General features: G+C 42.2%; 1 protein-coding gene across 2 annotated transcripts in view; it reads right to left on the reverse strand.

The window, feature by feature from the left end:
- The window catches only part of VPS8 (VPS8 subunit of CORVET complex), a 113,519-nt gene that overhangs the window by 23,915 nt on the left and 76,854 nt on the right, over nucleotides 1-12,750 (reverse strand). For both annotated transcript variants that reach the window (XM_020787413.3, XM_020787412.3), the window contains one exon: nucleotides 12,435-12,517. In XM_020787413.3, the coding sequence (XP_020643072.2) occupies nucleotides 12,435-12,517 (83 nt within the window). The remainder of the gene's footprint in view (nucleotides 1-12,434; nucleotides 12,518-12,750) is intronic.

The following is a 12,750-nucleotide window of genomic DNA, read 5'->3' on the forward strand; positions in this document are numbered from 1 at the left end:
TACGTGATCCATGACATACAGCAAGCTATTTTTATCTGCCAGAGTCCATTATTATTTTATCTTCAACAGTTTATGCATGTCAAGAGAAGACAAATATGAGTTAGATAAGAAATTGAAGAAGACAGAAGGGTAGAAGAGAAGGCAGGTGCTTGATGAAACTATGATCCAAGGTTTTGCATGCATGAATTGTTCCAGACATCTTCCTAATTAAACCAAACTAGCAAGGCATTTGTGGCATGATATTATTAATAAACTACAGAGAAACAGGGGGATGCATGCTTGAAAGCAAGCAACTCATCTGAAACCTTCTTTAAATCTATCACCACAATTTTAATTAGAAACATTGAATTAAAGAAATATAGAATTTCTATGTTTGTCTTGACAGCAGCAATCTGGTGGCAATTATTTTACTATTAAAAGCTTCCCCTACCCCACCCCATATCCTGAGGCTCCCAAAGGCTTCCCCAGGGCAAAAGGGAGCCCTATGGATACTCAGAACCTGAAGGGCGAGTAGGAACCTTCCATGAGTTTAAATTAAATGTTTGTAGCATCTGATCTGAGTTATGCCAGTATAAAGTCACACAGCAGGATTTTGCCCAGTGATTCCAAGAAACTGGCCAAACTCTGAGATGGTGTGGATGTATAACCTCAAGACAAGTGTAATGGACTCTCTGGCATGATCTGCAGAATTATCACTTACAAAGTATCAAGTGCTAGTTTGAAAGATGATTTTTAAAATATTACCAGGAATCAACATTGTGGACATTGCTTCCCACCCCAAATGGTTTTAGCACATTTACAAATACATTTTGCTTTGTTCTGTGATTGGTCTTCAGAATTAAGCATAGGACTTCTTCAAACTCTGATTTATCAAACAGCAATGACTGCCTCAGTATACCTCTCCAACACAAATCTGCCACAGTGAAGGGAATAATTTATAACCTCTGTTTCTACTCTAAAATTCAGTATAGATGAACTAAGGAGGCAACTATATTAGTCATTTATCCCAGTTTGCCTTGGACCTGGCACAGATTAAATCAAATTTAAAAACAGTAACTGCATGATATAAAGCTAAACCTGAAAATGTTTGGTGGGGGAATTGTCTCTTTTCAATGTGCAATCATCTCTTTTTGTTCATCCAACATAGGTGGTTTATTTTGCTCCAATTTGGCTGGCACTGCTTTTTTCTGCTCTGTGTGATTGCTGGATTCAGTGCAAAGAGTAGATAGTAGTGTCAGTTCACCTCAAACAAGTGCCTGTTATCTCTAAAGAGTGTCTCCCAAAACTGCAACAAATTAGTGCTGTCACTTCAGAAAATTAAAAAAATTAAAAGAGCTGAAGGGAAATAGTAGTCCCAATGGAAATTGCTAGTCGATCACTGAAGCAGCTTCCATGCATTAATAAATACTGAACAAAATACTGGTCTTTTTCCCCCCTGAACAAGGCAAATGCCTCTGCACCAAGGTTCCCTCCAATCTTGCTGTGTGCGTGCACACCTCTGCCTTCCTGCACACAGCTGTGTGCAGGTGATCGCGTTATGTTCTGGTCACAATGGAACCCTGTGCATGGGGGGGGACAGAGTTGGGCACACATGCGGGGCAAAGTTGAGAGAGAGAGAGAGAGAGAGAGAGAGAGAGAGAGAGAGAGAGAGAGAGAGAGAGAGGCGAAGCCCCACCCAGCGGAGCTGAAAGTTAGAGGGTCCATTGCTCTGTGCTAACAGATTTTTCTCTGGTAGCATCTCCCTTTGCAAAAATGACTACTTTAAACATAAATGCACATTATTTATTTATTTATTTATTTATTTATTTATTTATTTATAATTTACTCAGAGCAGAAAGAAAGGTTAATTTATTTATTTAGGACACAACTAACAATACACATCTGCATGCTACATCTCTTTCTTCAGGAATTAAAATCCCTGCTTACTGTAACTGGATAATTGTTTTTATTCACCTGGAAGGCTACATTGAACTCAGTGATTATAGTAATTTCTAGCAGCTGCCAAGAGCTTCCAGATTTTTTTTTTTTGCAATAAGTCTTATGCCAAAAAGAAGGGCCAGTAACAATTTATCTTGCTCTATAGTTCACATGTTCTCAGTGTTTGAACATCCCAATAATTTCTGAAGGGAAGACTACAGGAACAAAGGCAGGCAGGAAGAAAAGAGCTTTGGCTGGCTCCCTCTTTTAAAGCTTTAGGTAACATGTTGACATTTATTGTGTGTTAACACTTGTAGTTTTGATAAATCCTTTTATTTTGCTTCTTGTTTTATTATATAAAACTATCACGTACTGGCTGTCTTCTTATCTGTTTTAATAATGTTTTGTAAGATGCCTTTACAGTGGTGCCTTGACTTACAAACTTAATCCGTCCCAGATGATGTTCGTAAATCAAAACTTCATAAGTCAAAGCACCATTTCCCATTGAAATGCATGGGAACGGGATTAATCTGTTCCAGCATTTCAAAAAATAATAATACTAAAATAAACATAAACAGAGGAAGTCCCACGCTAGGACTTCAAAAGAAATAAAAATAAAATAAAAGATAAACATTGGAGCAAGTCCCACGCTGGGATTGCCAAAAAAATAAATCACCAAAAAAAAAAAATTTGACCCTCAATCCCCACCACCACCACCAAAACAAAAGCCACCCACACAGAACTTTTTTAAAAAGCAGCACCTTACGGGTCCGAAGCTTTCTAAGCCTCCTGGGCTTCCACCGCCACTGCGACCACTGCAGCTGAGAGGCTTGAGCCTGGCTGGGGTGCTTCGGTCGCTCACTTCCCGCTTGCTCCTCGCCGCCCTCCGTGGACCAATGTCACCGTTGGTGCCCAACACCAGCTCCAGAATCAGGGGGTGGCTACATCGGTTCACGGCGCTCCTCGCTGACCTCCATGGGCTGATGGTGGGAGATTTAAATGTCTTCCCAGCTGGGCTCTCACTCCCAGCACTGGGTCCATCCGCACTGCTCGCTTCTTGGCCGGGTTGCAGGAGGCAGAGCCTAGCCAGGAAGCAAGCAGCGGGGACGAACCCAGTGCTGGGAGTAAGAGACCAGTTGGGAGGCCATATAAATCTCCTGCCATCGGCCCACGGAGGGCAGCAAGGAGCGCCGAGAACCAATGTAGCCACCCCGAGGACCAGCTGCTGGTGCTGGTTCTGGAGCTGGAGCTGGTGTTGGACACCAGTGGCGGCATTGGTCCATGGAGGGCAGCGAGGAATGAGTGGGAGGTGAGTGGCCAAAGCACCCCAGCCAGGCTCAGGCCTCCTGGCGCTGGGCCACCCCCGCTGCCACTGCATCCCTTTCCCCAACCACTGGGGCAAAAGAACTACAAAGAAGCAGTCTCTTCGCCACCAATGGTTAGTACATATAAATTTCCTGCCCTTTTCTCCTGCCTTTTTTTGTTCGCAAGTCAAAGCAAAACTGTGCGAACAGAGCTGTTCATAACTAAATGTTCATAGGTCAAGACGTTCATAAGTCAAGGCACCACTGTATTTTATTTAGCAAAAACACATAAAAATAACTAAACGGCAAGAATCCTGATGAACAAAGTTATACCATGCAGCTGTGCTTATGTCATCAGCAATGGACAACTGAGGGGAGGACTTAACTTTTCCTATCTCCCCCTTCAGGTTCTGGGACTCTCTAGGGATCCCTTTTGTCTTGGGGAAGACTTTGGGAGGTGCAGAAAGAGAGTGGAAATTTGTCATTATGGTGCTTGGTCCCACTGTTTTGTGATTCCTAAAGTGTTCCCCAGCATGAAAGGGGTCCTCTAGGGTAGCGGTCCCCAACCTTGGGCCTCCAGATGTTCTTGGATTTTAACTCCCAGAAATCCTTGCCAACAGAGGTGGTGGTGAAGGCTTCTGAGAACTGTAGTCCAAGAACATCTGGAGGCCCAACACTGGGGACCCCTGCTCTAGGGATCCCTGGAACCTGGGTGGGGTAAGGGCAATAGGAAACTATCAGTTTCCTCAGAGCAGCCATGGCTGATAACATCATCACAGTTGCACTAAGTTGTGCAGAAAGATTCTAGCCACTACATATGCTGTGTGTACGCATGTGTGTATGTGTAAAATATATAATTCACAACAGAAACAAATGACCCACACATCACAGTCCAAGTAAGCTTGGTTTTGACAATTGCTGCTGTAGGACTGATACCTAAGAAGTAGCTGAAACCATCACACAAAGGTCCATATGTAGAAATCCAGAGTAGGTACATGAGAAGCACAGTTCAAGTTCCATGCCTTTCATCATCCAATATTATCATAGAATCAGAAAAGTGAAGTTGGAAGGGGCCTACAAGACCATAATGCTCAATGCAGGAATACAATCAAAGCATATCTGCCAGGTGATTATCTAAGTTTTTATTGAATGCTTCCAGTGTTGGAGCACTGACCAACTCCCAAGGTAATTGGTGTTACATACAGCACTGATGTTACCTGTCTGTCATGGGTTTGGAGGGAAAGTTCCATCCTATGGGGAGTGGAAGGCGGGACATCAGGAGGAGGGGCTGTACTGTATATATATGTGAAGCCTGTGTGGTGAAGTTCAGGGAGACGCAGATGAGAGAAGCAGCAGCTGGGAAGAAGAAGCTGGTGTGGGAGTCTGTGTGTCAGACAGGGTACTACTGTGTGTCAGAGTACCAACCTGATAGGTTCAGGTGTCTGTTGGTTAGCCAGAACTGATAGGTTCAGGGTCTGTGCTTCAAGTTAAGGGTTCTGTGTGAACCAAACTGTATGCCTGTATGAATGAGAATAAGCCACGTTACTTTATCTTATTCACCTGATCATTTTATTTTCCCTGTGTGTTGTATTTAAATAAACCTTATTCTTTTATTTGTTAAAAATCCATCCCTGGTCTGTGTGACTTCTTATAGGGAATGGTTGGTGGCAGCTTAGTTAACGTGTGGCATATCCCAGTAGGTCTGGGTTTGTCACATTGATTGGTGTCCAGCGTGTGGGATACGACTGGTCCAGTTGTCCAGTGGTCCAGCAAAGCCTTGGCACGTGTGCCCAGAGCAAGGGGGGTCTAGTCAGGGACAATCTGAGGCGCGTAGGTAATCTTCTAGGTGTACCTCAGGGGGAGGTGCGCTAGTGGAAGAACGTGCCAACTGGGGAGACTAGATTAGGGTGCTCTGAGGCAGCCTGTTTTTGGCGGGAAAAAAGCTGAGGCAAAACTGTGAAATAGAAGTGATTTAGCCTGCCTGCTGAGAGGCCCAGCAGAGGGGGGTAGGCTCTAGCTTGCAACTGTTGCAAGTAGTGCTGAAGGACAGCAGCAATCTATAGGGAAAGCTGGTTCTGAGGCAAAAGAGAAAAAAAAAAGTGGTCGTTTTATTTTGAGGCTTGACTTTTTAAAGCAGCTTGTTCTGAGGGGGGATTATGCCCTTGACTCGAAGCCAAGTGGCAGAAATGGGTGAAGTGAAAGACCCACAGGTGGACCAAGGTTCTGAGGAGGAATTTGGCTCAGTGCAGGATGAGAGCACGGGAGAGCAGAACCCAGAACTCAGAAAAATGCTCCTAGCCCAACAGCATGAACTGAGGGTGAGGGAAATGGAAATCAGAAGAAAAGAAAGAGCTGAAATCAGTCAGGCAGAGGCAGATGCCAAGAAAAGGGGAATGGACATGAGGATCAAACAGATGGAACTGAAATTCCAAATTAGAATGGTACAATTAGAATTGAAGTTCCTAAATAAGTTTATTAACAATTTATCAGTGGAAGAAATGTCAAAGAAAGAAAAGTATGAGGCTCAGGCCAGACAAAGTGAGCAAGATCTTGAAAAATATAATCAGCAAAAAGACATTAAATTAAAAGAAATCAGAGATAAGACTGAAGAAAAAGTGAAAGAAATAAAAGCTAGGGCTGAGGAAGAAATTTTACAGATCAGGGCTGAGTTTGAGGCTAAGCAAAAGGAGCTAGAAAAGAAACCAAAAGAAGGCACACAGGTTAAGGCACAACAAAACCTGAATTATTCGGAAGAAGACATGAGGGAAACATGGGACCCTAAGTACTCCAAAGGGTTAGTTCAGAGCCCGCCAAAAATGGGAGGCCATTTTGTTGATAAAACTTCTGGGCAGAGCCAGTCCAGAAACCAGATTTTGGAGGGAAAACCAAAACCTGATGAGAAAGACTCCAAGTACAGCAGAAAATGTTATTTCTGTCAGGGAAAGGGCCATCTAATCTCAGAGTGTGAGAAATTAAAGCAGCTAAAAGGAATTGTGCCTCAGGATTCGAGTGGGACCAAGCCAAAAGCTGTGTTCTGTGTCCAGAAAGAGCAAGGCTCATTGTCACTGAGGGAGCCTGTTGCCATGGCTACTCAATCTGGAACAGCTACATCTGCTGATCAGGCTGAGGAAAATGGTCCTCTTGTAGAGGTCAGGCGCTGCCTGCTGGTGAGAACAGATTCTCAGTTGTTTGAGACAGCAGGGGTGGATGTAGGAATACTTGACCGTCAGTATAGGGGGCTGCGGGACACTTGTTCCCAGGTGACCCTGTGCCATCCAGATATTATTCCTAGGGAGTATGTAATCCCAAATGAGAGCATGAAGGTGGCAGGGATTGAGGGGCAGGTGATCTCTCTGCCAGTAGCGGAGGTACCTGTCAACTTTCAAGGCTGGAGGGGAGTTTGGCGGCTAGCAATTTCATCGACTCTGCCAGCAGCCGTGCTCGTGGGAAATGACCTGGCTGAACATGTGAAAAGGGTGCTAGTGATTACACGCTCACAAGCCACCACGGGGACAGTTCAGGGGGGTAATGATGAGCCCGAGACGGAAGCAGAGGGGAGTTCAGAAGCTGTGGTGGAAACCTTAACCACAGACAGCAGATTTGGACAAGAGCAAAAGGCAGACGCCACTCTCCAAAAGTGTTTGGAACAGGTGACTGACGCCCAGCTAACACCTGAAACCCCAGTGAGATTTCTAGAGAAAAAGGGGATTTTGTATAGAGAGACCCTGAGGAATATCTCAAAAGGGGGAGATGGGATCAGAAGTCAGCTAGTGGTACCTGAAAAGTATCGCCCCATGATCTTACAAAGGGGGCACTCTGACATGTTTGCTGCGCACTTAGGGGTGAACAAAACACAGCAGAGAATCACACAGAATTTCTACTGGCCTGACATAGGAAAACAGATCAGGGAGTTCTGTAAACAATGTGATGTGTGTCAAAGGCAGGGGAATAGCCGCGACAGGACCAAAGCAAAGTTGTGCCCTTTGCCTGGGATTGACACTCCGTTCAAATGCATAGGGGTGGATATTGTGGGACCTTTGCCCAAGGCCACAAAGAGGGGGAACAGGTTCATTCTCACCATTGTGGACCATGCCACGAGGTACCCTGAAGCCATACCCTTGACTAACATTGAAACTAACACAGTGGCAGATGCCTTGGTGGGGTATATGTCCAGGATGGGATTTGCCTCAGAAATAATCACAGATTTGGGCGCATCGTTCACAACAAAGCTCATGAAACGCTTATGGCAAATCTGTGGAATTAAGCACAAGGAAACCACTGCCTATCATCCTGAAAGTAATGGGGTAACTGAGAAGTTCAATGGGACTCTAATGCGCATGATTAGGGCTTACTTGGCAGAGAATCCAAACAATTGGGACCAGAAGCTGCAATCCCTTTTGTTTGCTTATCGATCAGTGCCACAAGCCAGTACCGGGTTCAGTCCATTTGAACTTTTATTTGGGAGAAGGGTGAAAGGGCCCCGTGATTTGATCAAACAAAATTGGGCGCAGATCACCCAGGATGACCCACAAGATGTTGTGACATACATAGACACCTTGAGGAATGACCTAAAGAGAAACCTAGAGCTAGCAGCAGAGACCCTGCAAGCTCAAAAGGTCAGAAAGAAAGATTGGGATGACCAGGAAGGCAGGGAGAGGCACTTTAACCCAGGGGAGGGAGTGCTTTGGCCCAGGCCCTGCAAAGAAAACAAACTGCAGCTGGGTAGCCCAGAAAGAAAATACTTGGGTCACATAGTAGGGGGAGGAGTGATAAAACCCCTAGAGGCTAAGTTGGAAGCTGTTCGTGATTGGCCCAGACCCAACACCAAGAAAAAAGTCAAATCATTTCTTGGGTTGGTGGGCTACTACAGAAAGTTCATCCCGAGGTTTAGCGAGATTGCGGCTCCGCTGACCGATCTGACGAGGAAGACGGCTGATGACCGCATCCCGTGGACCAGCGACTGTGAGGCGGCGTTCCAGAGGTTGAAGGAGGCGCTCGTCCAGTATCCAGTGCTGCGTGCTCCAGACTTCGACCGGGAGTTCATCATCTACACCGATGCGTCTAACAGCGGGGTAGGAGCAGTTCTGTGCCAGGAGGATGAGAATGGTGACCAGCATCCAGTGTCCTACCTGAGTAGGAAACTTCAAAAAGGTGAGAGACATTTGGCAACCGTGGAGAAGGAGTGTCTGGCCATAGTCTACGCGATCCAGAAGGCCAAGCCTTACATCTGGGGAAGACATTTTATTCTGTGCACTGACCACTCACCACTGCAATGGTTAAAGACAATGAAAACCCACAATAGCAAACTTATGAGGTGGGCTTTAAACCTACAGGACTATGACTTTGAAGTGAAGGTGGTCAGAGGGTCAGTGAACTGTGTTGCTGACGCCTTGTCAAGAAGACCTGAAGAATGAAGACGGCGAAAGAAACATGGACTATGTATATATATTGATGACAAAAAGTTAAATGTACCTGTTTTTTGAATTTGGTTTGTATGAATAAAGGTAAATTGATGTAATGTATATGGTAAATGTTTAAATGTCTAATTGATATGGTTAACTTAGAATGTAAGTATAAGTAAGTATGGTATTGTGTGTTATTATATAACTGTTTTGTGTGTTTTATCCAGGTTGTTTTTTGGGAAAAAGCACCTTAGCTTTCCCCCTACAAAACAACTTATAAAGAGGGGAGGTGTTACATACAGCACTGATGTTACCTGTCTGTCATGGGTTTGGAGGGAAAGTTCCATCCTATGGGGAGTGGAAGGCGGGACATCAGGAGGAGGGGCTGTACTGTATATATATGTGAAGCCTGTGTGGTGAAGTTCAGGGAGACGCAGATGAGAGAAGCAGCAGCTGGGAAGAAGAAGCTGGTGTGGGAGTCTGTGTGTCAGACAGGGTACTACTGTGTGTCAGAGTACCAACCTGATAGGTTCAGGTGTCTGTTGGTTAGCCAGAACTGATAGGTTCAGGGTCTGTGCTTCAAGTTAAGGGTTCTGTGTGAACCAAACTGTATGCCTGTATGAATGAGAATAAGCCACGTTACTTTATCTTATTCACCTGATCATTTTATTTTCCCTGTGTGTTGTATTTAAATAAACCTTATTCTTTTATTTGTTAAAAATCCATCCCTGGTCTGTGTGACTTCTTATAGGGAATGGTTGGTGGCAGCTTAGTTAACGTGTGGCATATCCCAGTAGGTCTGGGTTTGTCACAATTGGTTCCACTATCATACTGCTGTAAAACTTAGAAAGTTTTTCCTGACATTCAAGCAAAATCTGGCTTCCTTTAACCTGAGCCCATTGTTGCATGTCTTGCATTCTGAGATGATCGAGAAAAGATCTTGCCCCTCCTCTGTATGACAGCCTTTCAAATATTTGAAAAGTGCTATCATATCACCCCTCAGCCTTCTTTTCTTTATCCTAAACAAGCCACAAATTACCAAACATACAGCAAGGTATACAAATGACAGTGATGTGCCTCAAACCCAAGGAAGGGCAAAGTGTGGTCCCCTAAATCTTGATGGACTACAGCTTCCACCATTCCTCAGAAGCTATTCTGGCTAGGACTAATGGAGTTGGAGTCCAACAACATCTGTAAAGTCACATTTTGGGTACTGCTGTTCTAACAAAAGGCAATACTGGAAGGGAAACAAATGCAACATAAATTTCTGCTTTTGTACTCTTTATTCCTCAGACTTGCTCCTAGTTAGTACCAACAGATTAAGAATGTATGTAATCACATTAATTCACAAATTTATGCTTATAGCTTTGACTTTCTCAGAACCCAAAGCAATAACAAACTTTAAAAATGCTTAATTCCGTTAGCATCCTATACAGTGCAGCATCAGAATCAATCTAAGTTTTTAAATATTCATGCAAGATTATGGCTTTGTGAAAGGTTTAATGTTTTACTTTTTCTCTCTCTTCTGTATTCTGTATACTGTATAACAGTTTTCACTTACTTAATGGGATAAATACTCTTATAATGCCCCAAAGATTCCCTTAGCATTGTTCTCAAACACTTATTTCATTGTTCTTTTAAATTAATGCTACTGAATCCTCTGATGAAACTGACTTAAATTTCAAACCCAATGTTAATCACTTTTCATAAAAATTTCTATTATTTATGTAAAGAGTAAATGTGATGTGAAATTATAGCCCATGTGTTTATTTAAAAAAAATCAGTGCAGTAATCCAGTGGCATTTGAATGATGCCTGTTAATAACATTTAGAGTGAAGCAAGCAACCAAAAGGTTATAGCATTTTAAAAGAAATAAGCAGATTATAAACCTCCTTCTAATCAAAGAGGAAGTTTGTTGTAATGCTGTTGCAGATTATCTACTTGCTATACACCACTTCTACATCATGGATTTAAATTCTGAGCATGTATATGGACACTCCGATATACACTTTGCAGGATGCATGTGATTTATCATTTGAGTGCCAGAATTATTTCTACTAACAGCTGACAGCATCAAAAGAAAGTGAGGCCTCAACCAATTTTTACTGCACATACGCAGTGTGACAAATGCTGTCTTATGAGCTTATCATTAAACACACACATACACACACAATCAAGGATTGGAGCACCATAATTATATCTTACTAGATCTTTTGTCCCGTCACTAATAAAGTCATTTCCTGATTAGCACTGGTTCGATTTACTTTCGTGTACACAGGCTGTAAGATGAGTATGAGAGAGCAAAAAAGACTGTTCACAAATGCAAAATTTCTCTACTACATAAGAACAACATTTCTATTACCCCCCCCCCACACACACACACATACACAAAGAAATGGTAACTGATACAGTAGTGAGATATAAGTCAGAGCACTCAAATAAGTTTAACGAGTGCCAGTTTGAATTCCTGGAGTAGTATTTCTCTAAACCACAGAATGAAAGCTAGTTAGTAACTCTACAGAAATGTTATCAACACAGTTATCATAAGCTTTAGTAAAGTAAATTACACACAGAAAAGCTAGCCCTTTGGGGAATTATATGGTATATATAAGCTGGAAAACAATGATTTGATACACACCAGTAGGCATTTGTTCCAGTAGGACCCACAATGCAGCTTTATAATCTGGCCAAGAAATTGAATTTCAAAATTGTATCTCCAGGAACAGGACTGATGTGTTCCAATAAAAAAGGAAACAAAATGTTTTCCAATAAAAAAGGAATAAAAGGAAAAGAAAAAGCTTTGACAAAAATGAACATGAGGGGGACAGTTAGGCTTTGTTGGATTAAGAGTAAAAATGCAAATTTAAAAATATGGTAAGTAGAATACATTCAAAACTTTTGTTTTGAAATTATTGAGTTTAACATACATACGCATATATCTATATGTATCTATTATATACACACACATATATATACATATACATACATGATTATGGATACACATATGTAACAGCATCCATACAAAATAATGGGAGGTGGGAATAGCTGGAGAAGCTACAAGGACCCTATATTGTATCTTTCTTCTTATGGGTAGAAGAAGATACAGGGATCAATAGCTTTCTTCTTATGGGTGACTTTGGGTTGCAGAAGTACCAACAGAGAAAGGATTGATCTCTCTTATGCTTTCTCTGCCCCAGCACACAGTTCATAAAAAGATTACTTTTAGGAATATAGGAAACTGCCCTATGCTGGGTCATTATAAACTATTGTGGTGTAATCTGATGTGCATGTGAGGTCTCAGATAAAGGTCTTTTACTTCACTGGCTACATGATCCTTTAACTAGAGATGTTAGTGATTAACTGGAGATGCCAGTGATCAATGCAAAGCTGCTGACTCTTATTTTTATTAACTTCATAATAAAACGGAATGGATAGCAACACAATCCTCTTGTAACATGCGGCATGAGCTTCAGGTCTCAACCTAGCTGTAAATTCTTACTTATATTATATTTTCATTCTGAACACAAAAATATAAACAACTGGTGAATAACTTTGAATAAAGCATATACTATTCTGCGAGGTTCCCATCAAACATAAAGCTCCTTTTTACTACCTTTACAGCTTCCTGTTATTCTAACTGCTTTTAATTTATGTTATGTATCCTCAACCCACCATAGTCTACAAGCAAATACAGCAAGATAAATTTACCCAGTAAGTAACAGTACATTATATTTCGTTTAATCTTACACATATATAGATAGTTCAGAAAAAGTATGCTGAAGTACCTTGCTACCTTTTATTCATAGCTCACCTGTAAAATTCTCTGTAAGATCAATGGTAGGGCAATGAATGCTGCCATATTGTTCAGTACTTGCATTGTCAAATTCTTAAGAACTGGAAAAACAATTACACCAGAATCATAGCCAACAGGAGCAAATGCTACTCATTTTGACCACACTGAGGAGGACATGAAATATAACTGGATTCACTGGTTTAATAATGTACGTTAGAAGGTGAACTGAGAAAATTCCCTTCGGAGAGAAGTTGATTTACAATGAATTTCTTTAGAATCATAACCAAATACAGTCCACTTCAAAAAGTGTACTTTGAAGAATTACTCAATATTA

This window comes from Pogona vitticeps, chromosome 3 (genome assembly GCF_051106095.1).
Source record: "Pogona vitticeps strain Pit_001003342236 chromosome 3, PviZW2.1, whole genome shotgun sequence".
NCBI classification, from domain to species: Eukaryota; Metazoa; Chordata; class Lepidosauria; order Squamata; family Agamidae; genus Pogona; species Pogona vitticeps.